The following is a 14,613-nucleotide window of genomic DNA, read 5'->3' as shown; positions in this document are numbered from 1 at the left end:
CTTCCAATTAAGCGATTCCCTTGGATTTTACTTGTGCGAATGGAAATTTAACTAACTTTCTTGGATTTACATTTTTGGATTTTACCGTCATTGGATGCTTTACCTTTCACCAGACTATCCGTTCACGTGAAATCATCTTTTTATCCACCTTATTCCATCTGCTTCACTTTTTGTTATCAAGTAAGATCTTTGACTTGCTTGCAGTTTCATCAAATACTTTTGCAAGCAAAATCCGATCCTGCATTTTGCTAATTCCTACCCTCTGATGAGAAGGAAAGTATTTCTTCGAAACTGCGTGGACTAAGGACTATCCATTTATCTAGTGTTTCCTTTTACCATTAAATATGTTTTTAACTCATTTCAAAGTGTTTTTTACATGTCTTATTAATTATTTGCACTTATATGCATACATACATTATATATATATATATATACATATATATATACATATATACATGTATATATATACATATATATATGTATATATATACATATATGTATATATATACATATACATATACATATATACATATATACACATAAATATATATATATATACATATATATACATATATACACACACATATATATACATATATACACACGTATATACATATATATATACACACACATATATATATACATATATACACACATATATATACATATACACACACGCGCATATATATATATATATATATATATATATATATATATATATATATATAAACTGTTGCAATTTTGAATAAACAACATTTTAACTTTCGTTTTTTTGTGTTCTTTTTAATTTTTCACAATGAAAAGAGAAACCGCCATTGCCGCTGTGGGAAAACAAAATTAACTGTCTAAAGAAAATAAATAAAATAAAATAAAATAAAAAAATGAATAAAAAATGAAAATCAAACAAACATAGTAACTAAAATAAAAATTAGTCGGACAATTTAAAAATGCGACGACGTAGGACGACGTGTTGGTTGGCTGGTGGTAAAAGATGCCCACCGGATTCACAAAGGGCACACCCTACAGAATCCATGACCAAATACACATGTGCAACTAACAGAAACGGGTAGATATAATAGAAATTCTATGCGCGAAAAAAAAAAATTTAGTTTCTGTGCTAGAAACAATGAAATTAAGGTCAAATTTGTTAGTACAATTGGGATTGGCCTTTGATTTATTTTATTTAAATTGAAACAATCAGGTTACCCAGATTCGCTCCTATTAACGTTGACAGGAGCAAAAGTTCCGGAATAATGGTCATTGCAATTGACGTTAGAAAATCAAGTGGAAACGCTATAGATCCCACCAGCACAATAACGAACACGGATTTAGTAAGACTTATTAACGCAAAACGCCATCGGTAGATTTCAGTAGATTAGCAGTTATATATCTATAATCTATATATATAAAAGCGAAAATGTATGTATGTATGTATGTATGTATGTATGTACGCTTTTCCTCGATGTCCACAAAAGGCTTCTTTCAGAGAAGCGCTCGCTCGCTTCACAACTTCTTAAAACTTTTTATGTAATCTATAAATTGTAATATCTCACACTTAACCACGGAGCCCGCCTGTCTATTTAATTTTATTGACTTTCAAACGTTAATTATTCCACATTTCCCGCATCGGCACGCGTTACATTCGGTTTTCGGTATAAACAAAAAGCGAAACTCGACTCTAATAACAGGCCCAGAGCCAGTGAACGTTTGGTCAATATCGACTTCGTCATATCAAACGGGGGAGCGGGTTTTTAAAAACAAACAAACCGATTTATTGACCTCATTAAAAACTGTCCCGCACAAAATGCTGACGGCTGAATACCTATCGCCGTCACGTGAATCAAAAACGCGCACCTGTTTTTTTTTCACACTTTACTATTTTACAACTGCGCGTCGTAAAGGCTTTGTTTTTTTTTTTCACGGGCACTTGTTTTTTTTTCACACACACCTGCAAACACCCGGGCAACGCCGGGTACCCCTCGCTAGTTTTATATAAAAGTCACTTTTGTGTGTGTGTGTGTGTGTGTGTGTGTGTGTGTGCGTGCGTGCGTGCGTGTGTGTGTGTGTAAGTTTCTTCCTCGTATATTCTGAAACGGCTGAGCATATCTTTTGCAAATTTCACACAGATGTAATTTAATATGTCTGTCAGTGTTCTTAGATAGATATTTTGTACAAAAATTCATCCGATAGGTACCGAAAATCGAAAAAATTCCGACCGTCAAAATAGTCTTTCTCTTACAGATAATAAAAAAAAAAGAATATTTACAAGGGAATATTTTACGTTACACCTGCCGGTATAACGTAAAATATTCCCTTGTAAAAATTCTTCTTTTTATCGATAGCAGAAGAAAGACTAAATTTAAGATCGTCAAGCCCAAATATTAGCTGACGTGATATTGTAAACAAGCATAGCCGAAATTTGATGAACGACATTATCTTTATTATTTATTTATTTTTTGTGAATTAGTTCACCGCGCAAATTATTCCTCGTAATATATAATAATCAATAGAGGATTGATTCTATAATAATATATACGCAATATGCATAAATTAAAAGACTATGTATAAGCTTATTGTACGACCGGGCAACGTCAGCTAGTATTATATAGTACCCGTTTCGTATCACAAAATCATTCACTTAATTATTATATCAATCTATGAATCTATTTTGCCCTAACTCATCAGAGGATATAGCAAGTATCAATCAACGAAAAGGAAATAAAATGCGTTTGGGCATGATTAAAAACATCCGAAAATTTAAAGAGAAGCTGCAATTACCTTATTACTTGCTTACATTGTATCATTTTGAAGAAGATCTCTCTCTCTCTCTCTCTCTCTCTCTCTCTTTCTCTCTTCCACGGAGGGTAGCATGCTGTTGTTCCATCAGCTATGACCCGATAGATATCAAGTAATTCGTAGTTGTATTCCTCGCATTACCCACACAAGGATTGAACCTTCAACCACCAGAGAACCTTAGAACTAATTTTTACCCCCTTGATTAAATAAAGGATTACTTCTGAAATTCTGTGCAGATTCTCGAGTCCGACAGTATACGCCTGTAAAAGGCCGGAGATTACTTACAAATGTTGTGAAATACGAATCATGATGAGAATAGTAGTCAGAATGATCCAAATAATACAAATTATACATCTTTATCTCAAAAATTTAAAAACATAACCGGAGTTGAGTTATGTGAAGAGCAGGGTTGCTTGCTACTGTAATTGGCGCTCCCGTCCTCCATGTTGTTATAAAGTAGGTGAGAGAAGCAAAGGTCGCGTAATGAATACGCGACGTACACCGATATACGATAACAAATAAATGTAGATTCATTTACATTTATTTACAAATAAAGGTTGTGAGAGTTTTTAGCGAAAGATGAACGAGTAACGTTACTTGCGATTACTTGCGTTTAGGCCGCAATATTCTTTGAGAGTTCGAATGCGCCCTGGCTATCGCCAGAACCGGAAGGTTGATTCTGTCACATCTGCACTGTCCTGAGGTCCAGCGAAAAAGAGGATGAAATATATAAAACGGAAGTGAACGTAGCTGAATCGCCCCCTGGTGGCAAAGCATGGTGCCACCAGAGTTGAAGGGCGATAATCGTGTTTGGATAAAGGTCCTCCGTTTGTGTCTGTGTGTCCGCATGTGGAGAACTAAGTTCCCATAGTTATTAAAAAAGCTTGTTTTTACTATATGAACTTTTGAAGGTTAATTGTGAGTATCAGCACATATGTTGGATTGGCTATGTGTGTTGAGTTATTCTTGTATGAAATATATTTCTTAGGCGAAAGGCCAATAACTAAGTGGGATTGAAATCTGATGTGGAATGGACCCCCCCCCCCGAAACAAAAATATCCCCCCCCAAAAGAAAATAAAGAAATCAAATGCTTTTTGATTCCAGTCTGAGGACCAAAAAATTGCCGGCAAAATTGGATAATTGTTATAAAAAAAGATGCAATGGCTTTACCTTTGATCGTGCAGTTCACGCCGCTGAATGATGGTTTGCACTCGCATCTGTATCCGTAATTTTCCGTGTCTATGCATTCGCTTCGGTCGTTGCAAGGGCTGAAATCTTGACAGAAGCTCTTATTAAATTGACATAAATCCCCTGAAATAGAAGATAGAAAAATCATAAGACAAAGAATATAAGGCAAACTCTAAAAATAAAAATAAAAATAAAAACAAACAAACAAAAAGAACATAAGAAAAACTATAAGACAAACGACATAAGATAAAAGCAAAACGAAAAACAAAAAAAAAAACATAAGACAAAAAACATAAGACAAAAAACATAAGACCAAGAATATAAAACAAAGAACAAGCGACAAAAACAAAAAAAACATTTAGACAACGAACATAAGACAAAAAAAACCCAATGAACATAAAGCAAATAAAAACATAAAACAAAAACAAAAAAACAACGTAAGACAAATAACATAAGATAACGAACATAAAACAAAACCAAAAAAGCCAAAAAAAATAAGACAACGAACATAAGATAAAAAACATACGACAAAAAAATAAAAAACAAAAAATATAGGATTAATAACATAAGACACCACACATAAAACAAACAAACAAACAAAAAAACAAACAAACACAAAAGCAACAAAAAATAAGACAACGAACATAAAATAAAAAACATATGAAAAAATCATAAGACAAAAAATAAAAATAAGACAACGAACATGAAATATAAAACAAAAAAACAAAAAACAAAACCACAAAACTGTAAAATAACGAGCATAAGCTAAAAAACACAGGACAAAAACATAAAAGAAAAAACAAAAAGCAAAATACATAAAACAACGAACGTCAGACAAAAAATATAAGACCGATAGAAAACAAATAATAGAGAAGAACACAGGATATTTAGTTAATTAAGACACGTTTAATTTTAACATCTTCAAAAATACATTTATTTATATAAAGCTAGGTGTGTGTATATTAGTATTGGGACGATTAATCGGAGTCGAAAACTTTTTGGAGTATCGGAATTGGAAAAATGTGTGCATATTTTTCGATGCCAAAAACGATTCTTTTTCTTTTTTTTATTTGTTTGTTTTTGTTTAAAACTTGTTATTACTGGATACAATGATAAAATGATAAATATTTACAGATTTTAAACTACCAGTAAAACTAACAACTATGGATCAACCTCACAACTGTATTTTTACAGTTTGCGAAATACAGTGTGAGTCATGAAAAACGGATGGTTTTGGAACGCTCCTTGCCCTCCTTTAGAAAGCGGCTTCAAATTTGTGCTCGTAGAAAATGGCCATCATTTGTCAGACAAGTTTTCGTTTCTAAATATTCCATAATGGCATAGTTTAGTAAATGTAAACATCCGTTTCCCGTGACTCTTCCTATATATGCACATACGGCATGAGTTTTTATAGTAATCTTAAAGTAAATAATGAAAAACAACAGCAAAACAAACAAACAAACAAACAAACATAATATAAAAGCAAAAAAAAAAAATACTTACAGCCAAATATTTAGACATTTTAAAAGAAACGGAATCGGAATCGGTAATTGTATCGGGATCGCGAAAATATTTGAATAATCCCATGAATAATGTATATATTTGTATATTTTTATAGGATTCACTACTGAACTAATTAACCGATCATTATGAATTGTAAAACGAGATTTCTATGCGTAAGTGATCGTAATAAAGTCAATATTTAGTTTGGTTTAATGTTAAGTGAGTAAAAAGAAGGTGGAACCCTTTGCGAAAAGATTCCTTTCGATTTTTATAAATATTTCTCAAATTTCAGTTTTTAGGAAAGTATTTTAAGGGTTATGTTTTAGGGAACACCACATAGGCACAACTCTCTAATATATTTCAGATTTGCATTAAATTTAACCCATAGTCATTATAGACACCAAGTCAGCAATATTTTCCTGAATTTCAATTTCTTAAGATCCCCTTAAGCGTGAGCCTTCAAATTTAGATATTTTCTAGAATCCAAATCATGTAATGAAGATTTATTAAACTTAAAAAAAAAAAAAAAAAAATGGATTCTAGTCATACGGTTTATTTTAATTTTAATCTTTGTAAAGTAAAAGTGGCTCCAAAACTGTTCTGTTCGGAAATGAATTTTACTCGTCTTGAGATGCACATTCTTTCTTTCTTTCTTTCTTTCTTTCTTCATTTCTTTCTTTCTTTGTCTGTCTGTCTGTCTCTTTCTCTCTCTCTATCTAATATATAAAAGGCTATATGTCTGTCTGTCTGTGTCTATACTTTCAAACTATCTCTTCCGAAACTAAAAGAGCGGCGCTAGGAGCCTTAAATCATTGAATTTTTTATGGACCGTTCTTTTATGGATCTTTAGTAGGTTAAAATAGTTTTTAAGAGGTCAAAAAAATGGGTGAAAATTGAAAAAAAAAAATCGTTATACATTTTGTACCTTCATCTTAGTTTACTTTTTAATTTTTAATCAGTTCATATGCGGGAGATGTTAAAGCCATTTTTATTTCTCGGCATTCAAAAAAAAAAAAAAAATGTTAAAAATGTATATTCTTGTTTCTTTTTACCTCTGTAATTTACCCTTTCTGTTAACTTGTTAAGCATGCTTAATGATATAATCGCTTACAAACATTAGAAAAATAAATACACAACGAAATATAAAATGCGGACTAATTTTATTTACTTCATACTTATTATACTATTATATAAAAGGAACTTTATGTATGTATGTGTGTATGCGTGCGTGTGAGTTCGTTCCCTATGGACTCGAAAACGGCTGACTAGATTTTGATTAGGTTTCACACGACTCTTTTAAAATAACAACGTCTTCTTGGATATTTGGGGACCCACTGCGTTGCACCGGAAGGAAGCGTGACATGACTCTCACAGTAACTTAGTCCACAATACATGGTAGTCTACATTGCACTGTAGAGAACCCACTGCTGATTTAATAAAATTATTTTTTTTTATATATAACGGCTTGAATTAAAATTTAAAATTTAAAATGCGAAAGCCAAGAACCACGCTTCAGTTGTATTCTAAACAGGAACATTCATTTCGAACGCACCTCTGTCATATCAAAGAACCAATTGTTGATTTTATATGTTGAGCCTTTCGGTTTGTATGGTAATAAAACTTCTCAAATACACTTGTGATGTTAGGCTGCACGCACACACACACACACACACACACACACACACACACACACACACACACAAAGTTCCTTTTATAGAATAGAAGATAGAGTATGTATATATTAATGATTATATTTTTTCAACTAATGTTGCATTTTTATTTATTCATTTATTTATCAAGTCGTTGCAAAAGGTTCTGTCGATTTGTAAAATTGGCATTTTAAACCACTGTAATTTATTTTTATGTTTCTTTGTTATTATAATGTGTTATGAAGATCAGTACTTCATATTATTTAGGTTATTCGGACTACTGTTCTCATATTGAGTGTTATTTTCACAATGGTTCGGTCGATGTCACCTCCGACCGTCTTTAGGTTTTTATTGTTGAACTCGGTAATCTTTCTCTCAAACTCGAGAATCTGCACGGAATTTCGAACGGGTTAGGGTTAGGGTTAGGGTTAGGGTTAGGGACCCTCGTATTAAAGTCACAGGGTAACACGCTCTCGAAACGTCAGTCACGGCTAATTAATACGTAATTATATTTTGAATGTCACCCGCACTGAAAATTGAACCTTCAACCTTTTTTTTTTTTTTTTTTTTACACAGAGATCACCGCTTATCAAGGCCCGGAAGCCACTCAGGGATAAGGGTTATTGCAAGTACATTACGTTAGTGAGGAGATTTGATGAAGTGTTTACTTAAGGGGGCGGTTCATTAGTAATTTGTTAACATTAGACTTGAAGACATCCAAGTTGTAGTCCGGAGGGAAGCAGGCAGACGGAACAGAGTTCCACAGGCGTGCAATTCTAAGAAAGAAGCTTTGTTCATGAAATCCGCGTTTTGATTTAGGCACAGATATACAACTTAATTTTACCAAGTACTTTATGCTTTACGCCATGGATCCTTGTGAAAATAGCACTCAAGATTAGAACAGGAGTCCGAATAATCCAAATAATACAGGATGACCCCCCCCTCAAAAAAAAACAAACAAACAGAGGACATTCAATTGTTTTCCTGAGCATTTTACAGTCAACGGAGAAAAAAAAGGCAAAATACCCTAGTGTTTTGATGTGATGTTTTGAATATAATAAACTAGTTATGACCAAAGTTTCATTTCATTCGGTACAACCACTAAGAAACAGGGCCTAATTAGAGTTGGGGCCCGTTTTTTGGGTCACCCTGTATGAATCACCATGGTTAATTTATAACTTTTTCTTTCAGATTATTACAGCATCATTCATATTTTTGCTGCAACATTCTCACCCATCTTGACTGTAAAACGACCATCTTTAGCCAACAGAAATAGTCATCTTCCATCATGATAATGCTTGTCCTCACACAGTGCTACTGGGTAAAGCTCCCCGGAGAGAATTTCGTTGGGAAATCTTGCCCCATCCTGCATATTCTCCTGACTTAGCTCCCTCAGATTATCACTTGTTCCGAGGACTACAAAAACCATTTAGATGACTTTAGGTTAACGTCACGCGAGGAGATTGAACATAAGTTAGATTCATATTTTACAAATGTATCAAAACTTTACGTTTGTAATTTATAACCAAACCCTGACTCGAAAGAATGGATGTTTGAGTGTTCAAAATACTGAACGGTTTTGATGTTTATAATTGTGAGAATTTTGGGTGTTATGAACGATAGAGGGTTTGATTGTATCCAGAATAATAGAGGATTGGATGTTGAGAATAATGGAAGGTTTAGATACTGAGAATAAAGAGGGGTTTGAGTGTTTCGAATAATGCCAGGTTTAGGTGTTATGTAGAATGGAAGGTTTGGGTGTTTCGAATAGAGGGCATGAGTGTCAAATATAATGGAGGGTTTTGGTGTCAAATACAGTGTACGTTTGGGTGTTAAGAATTATAGAGGTTTTGAATTGGAGGTTTTGAAAATGGAGAATTTAGGTATTGCAAATAATAGAGGTTTTGGTTGTTCTGAATAATCGAAGATTGGATGTTGAGCATAAGAGATGGTTTTGTATTGAGAATGATGAATGATTTGGTGCTATAAATAAAAGAGTGTTTGGGTGTTCCGAATAATGTAGGGTTTGGGTGTTCAGAATAATGCAGGGTTTGGGTGTAAAGATTAATGGAGGGTTTAGGTGTTAAGAATAAAGGGTGGTTTTTATGTTAAGAATAATGAAAAGTTTGAGTGTTAAGAATAATGGAGAGGTTGGGTCTTCCGACTTATGGAAGGTTTGAGTGGCGAGAATAACGAGGAGTTTGGGTGTTATAAATAATGAACGGTTTGAATATTGAGAATAACGGGTGGTTCGGATGTTAAGAATAATAGAGAGTTTTTGTGTTTCGAATAATGAAGAGGTTTGGTGTTCCAAAAAATAGAAAGTTTTGGTGTTCCTAATAATGGAGGGTTTCGATGTTTCGAATAATGCAGGGTTTGGGTATTTCAAATAAGGAAGAGTTTGGGTGCTCAGAATAATGGATGGTTTGGGAGTTTCAATTAATAGAGGGTTTATGAGTTTCGAGTAACGGAGTTTTCATGTTAAGAATAATGAGAAGTTTTTGTGTTAAGAAAAATGGAGGGTTTGGATGTTTTGAATGACAGAGGATTGGATGTTGAGAATAATGAAGGGGTTGGGTGTCAAATATAATGGAGAGTTTAGGCGTTAAAAATAATGGAGGGTTTGGGTGGTAATAATGAAGGAGAGTGTGAGTGTTTCTTGGATGTTGAGAATAATGGAGGGTATCCTTTACTAACAACTAGTAACATATGACCTCTCTCCCCCTCAAAAGATTTGGAAAATATTAATAAAAGAGACTGGCATTCTTGCCGTCTAAAATTTCAACCTGTGTCTTTCCTCGCATTGAAACCTTACTTATTCGAGCAAACAAACCTACCATCAAGCAAGCTCGATACGAAGGTAGTGGTGGTGGTGGTGGGGGGGGGGTTAGAGGATATGTGTAAATGCTTTTGAATCTGTTTTAATCAACTTTCTAAAAAAAAATTCACTAATATTAATGTTGTAATTAATCACCAAACCTTAACTCGAAAGGATGGATGAAAAAAGAAACAAATAGCATTTGTCGCTGTTGTTTAATAGTGTACATATATTAGACAGTTACAATAAGAATAATAATAATACATATATGTTAGATGGTTTCTCTACGTGTGTTTTGAATTCAATTATTTTCTTGGAGGGTGGATGCCTATAAACACTACAATGAGTAAGTGCTTTGTTTTATTTGTTTTTACAAACTTAAAAAAATCTCAAATGTTCATTTATTTACATTTTTCACTCAAAATCCTTTTTAATTCCATATGTATATATATATGTATATATATATATACATATATACATATATATACATATATATGTATACATATATATACATATATACATATACACATATATATACATATATACATATATATATATATACATATATATACATATATACATACATATATATACATATATATATATATATATATATATATATATATATAAACAAAACAAAACAAAAAAGAACATACATTTGTCTCTGAGGAGCTGTTTAGTGGTCTTCCTCTATTAAACAAAACACGTTTAAGACGTATATTATAAAAATAAAGAAAACTTCTGATTATGAATTAAATACACGTTATTGTTTTGGAATGTTAGCTAATGATATATGCACATATACATACACATATACATACACTAATAAAAAATGAGTAAAAATAAACCTACATACTGGCAGGCCGACACCCAGGATATAAAGCCCCTACCCCGAACGAGCTTATACACCAGGCAGGATGAAGTAATTGATGGTATAAACCTTCTTTTCTGTGAAAGAGACACGATAGTCATAACAGAGTCTAACCATGGTCAATCATCAGGCCTTGATAAAAAAGGGCTCTGGCACTCCCTATCACTACCAATTCCAACAACCAAAAATATAACATTAGAGTTCTTAAAAACATAACCATGTTAGTTGCAGAAAAGTTGTTTTGCTTCCATTATTCAAAGTTTGAGAAGTAGAGCAAAAGATAAAAAAAAAACTAATCCCCAGAAGGCATGTCTATGTATGTATGTGTGTATGTATGTATGTATGTATGTATGTATGTATGTATGTATGTATGTATGTATGTTTTGTGTCAGGTCATGTCATATGCTACTGGTACCATGTAACCCAGTACTACCTGCCTCATGGTCGGGTCACCGGCGACTAAACTGGTTCCCCCACCAGACTTGTTTGTTGAGGAGGGCGGCTAGTCTCCCTGGAGGATTAAAAACAAGACCTTCCAAAGGGCGAATGAACTCTTTTTCTGGGTAAACGGCCAACTAGCACCGTGTATATTTGTGTGTGTGTATATGTGTATTGGGGTGGAGAGGGCTCCCGTAAGCCGTGGTGAAGGCAACTTTTCTAGGGAAGCAAATCTCTGATTTAAAAAACCATAAAGCGGGAGACCAGTACCCGCATTAAGCTGGTCTGCAGTTTAATTTGTTGCTGGCTATCTTGATCTTGCTTGTTGCTGGATCTCAACATTTTGAACCGAGAGAGAGACTTAGCTGTCGTACAAAGCTAAGTCTCTGTAACATCATCTTTGTATAGATACTCCCTCAGGCATTTGGGCTCATGGATTTTAAATGTCTGAGGGAGTAGCACTCGTCTGACAAGACGTTGCAATCATCATGTATGTCATATGCTACTGGTACCATGTAACCCAGTATTACCTGCCTCATGGTCGGCTCACCGGCAACTAAACTGGTTCCCCCACCAGACTTGGTTGGTGACGAGGGTGGCTAATCTTCCTGAAGAATTAAAAACAAGACCTTTCAAAGGGCGAATGAACCCTTTTTCGGGGTCAACGGCCAACTAGCACCGTGTATGTTTGTATGTATGTGTGTTTTGGGGTGGAGAAGGGTTCCGTAAGCCGTGGTGAAGGCAACCTTTCTAGGAGAAGCAAATCTCTGATTAAAAAAAAAAAAACATAAAGCGTGAGACCAGTACCCGCATTAAGCTGTTCTGCAGTTAAACTTGTTGCTGGCTATCTTGCTCTTGCTTGTTGCTGGATCTCAACATTTTGAACCGAGAGAGAGACTTAGCTGTTGTACAAAGCTAATACTCTGTAACATCATCTGTGTATAGATACTCCCTCAGGCATTTGTCTATAAAAATGGTCCTGTGGCGATGGAAAAGTTGTGCCGTGTGGAGGCTTGAAATGCTGAAAGCATGTAATAATGGATCTTAATGACCGTCTTCTGTGTCATGCCTGCTTGAGCATGTGAATTCACCGGTAAGACTAAAAAAAAAAAAGAGTAATTTCTGGGCTCATGGACTTTAAGTGTCTGAGGCAGTGGCACTCGTCTAACAAAACGTTGCAATCATCATCATGTGTGTATGTATGCATGCATGTATGTATGTATGTATGTATGTATGTATGTCTGTTTTGGTTGTAAAGTCGATCAATCATAAGTTAAACAGGTTGTACGTTGACACTCATATTACATTATAAAATATTCGTAAACACGCTTAATGATGTATAAAAACACAAAAAGTGAAGCAATTGGGCAGAAAAATCACACTTGGTTGGATTTTGCTCTTTGATCTGCTTCTGGATTTTGAAATGTTAACTAATGATATATATATATATATATATATATATATAAATATATATATATATATATAGTAAATTATAAAAATATATATGGCATATATATTTTTATAACTTACTACCTAGCTCTACCTATGTGTTGAGCACTGAAGTAAATACTGAAAATTTACACATAAAATTATATTTTCGAATATTAATTTATGTGATTAAATGAAGTAGTCATCATATATATATGTATATATATATATATATATATATATATATATAAATTTATATATATATATATATTTATTTATATATATATATTATATTATGTATATAGATATAGATTATATGTATATATATTAAAATGTTACAGAAGATCACAAAAATGTCAGTACCGTCGGTTTCAAATTCAATATAAGGGGGCCAGTTTAGTGTCGAAAAATATCGAATTCTCTTCAGCCTCTATATATATTGTTCTTAGAACTGATACAGACAGATGTTAAAGATAACCTTATATTTTCGACCATAAACAGGTATGTTTATATCGTATTTGAAACCGACTGTACTGATGTTTTTCCGACCTTCTTTAACATTATAAAATAAATAGTATACTCTTATATTGGGGTTTCTTTATAATTGAACACTTTGCTGGGGTTCGTGAACACACCGAATGATGTGTAAAAAAGAACACAAAAAGTGAAGCAATTAGGCAGAAAGTCACACTTGGTTCAGTTTTGCTCTCCGGTGTCGAAATAATTTAATTAATAATCTACTTCCCGTCGAGTTGTCGAAAAATGACGAGAATCACCGCTGATTTATTCAGAATGCATCATTACAGGTTGCCTATTTCTGCCGAACCCCCCAAATAAAAACTAACAGACAAACAAAAAAGACACAAAATAATTTCGATACAAGCAACGCCCAATTACACACTGGCGTCTGCGTAAATAAGGTTTTTTAGACTCTGCAGGCCGCAGCACGATTCGAACTCCTGTCTGCCAGAATAAACGTTCTAACCGCCAACTACACTCTCGAGATAAATGAAATCCCGCGATTAACACATATGTACGAATAATTAACTTGGATTAAATAAACACGACGGAAATAGAGAAAAAGATATTTAATAAAAAAATTGAGGGAATGCAGTTTGAATTATTATTTTAGATAATTAGAAAGCAGCGCTACAAGACATTCTGTTTGTCTGGCATGCTTAGATTTTAAATAGTTTCGGTTGGTTGTTTTGTTTTACGGCATATCGACGCTTTTCAAATTATTTAATGCTGAATCTAGCAATGCTTTCGCACATACGAAACCATAGCTATAAAACAGAGACGAACTCAAAGAATACGAAAATAACACCAGAGCCAGTAACTTTCCCCTTTTTTTTTCCAAACAACAACCAACATACCTGAGGACGGTTGAAGGCTAAACTGACCGAAACGCTGCATAAATAAAACTCAAGATGAGAACAATAGTCCGATCAATATAAGGAATATCAACAATCAGTCCTCATCTAAAAAATTCAGAACTTTAAACTGTTTTTCTTTTTACACGGTGGTCACCACTTATCAAGACCCGGAAGCCACTCAGGGATGAGGGTTATTGCAAGTACAGTACGTTAGTGTGGAGATTTAATGAAGTGTTTACTTAAGGGAGCGGTTTATTAGGAATTTTTTAACGTTGGATTTGAAGACATCCAGGTTGTAGTCAGGTGGGAAGCAGGCAGACGGAACAGAGTTCCACAGGCGTGCAGTTCTAAGAAAGAAGCTTTGTTCATGGAATCTACGTTTTGATTTAGGCACAGATAAAGAGTGGGGAAAATTTTTCACAGTGGATTCAGCTAGACAGGTTTTTTTCGTGAAAGATTGGCGAGGGGGATCAGAGATTGGAGTTCAGACGAGCACCTGCCATGGAAATAACGATAAAACAAAGATAGGCTCGCAATGTCTCTTC

General features: G+C 33.9%; 1 protein-coding gene across 2 annotated transcripts in view; it reads right to left on the bottom strand.

The window, feature by feature from the left end:
• Positions 1-14,613, bottom strand: part of LOC145252560 (adhesion G-protein coupled receptor G6-like) — a 283,790-nt gene that overhangs the window by 113,141 nt on the left and 156,036 nt on the right. For both annotated transcript variants that reach the window (XM_080112126.1, XM_080112127.1), the window contains exon 5: positions 3,968-4,108. In XM_080112126.1, coding sequence (XP_079968252.1) covers positions 3,968-4,108 — 141 coding nt within the window. The remainder of the gene's footprint in view (positions 1-3,967; positions 4,109-14,613) is intronic.

The sequence above is a fragment of the Euprymna scolopes genome, chromosome 29 (genome assembly GCF_053919585.1).
Source record: "Euprymna scolopes isolate OS-2025 chromosome 29, ASM5391958v1, whole genome shotgun sequence".
NCBI classification, from domain to species: Eukaryota; Metazoa; Mollusca; class Cephalopoda; order Sepiida; family Sepiolidae; genus Euprymna; species Euprymna scolopes.
The sequence above is the reverse complement of the archived record's forward strand: the minus strand, read 5'-3'. Positions and strand labels throughout refer to the sequence as shown.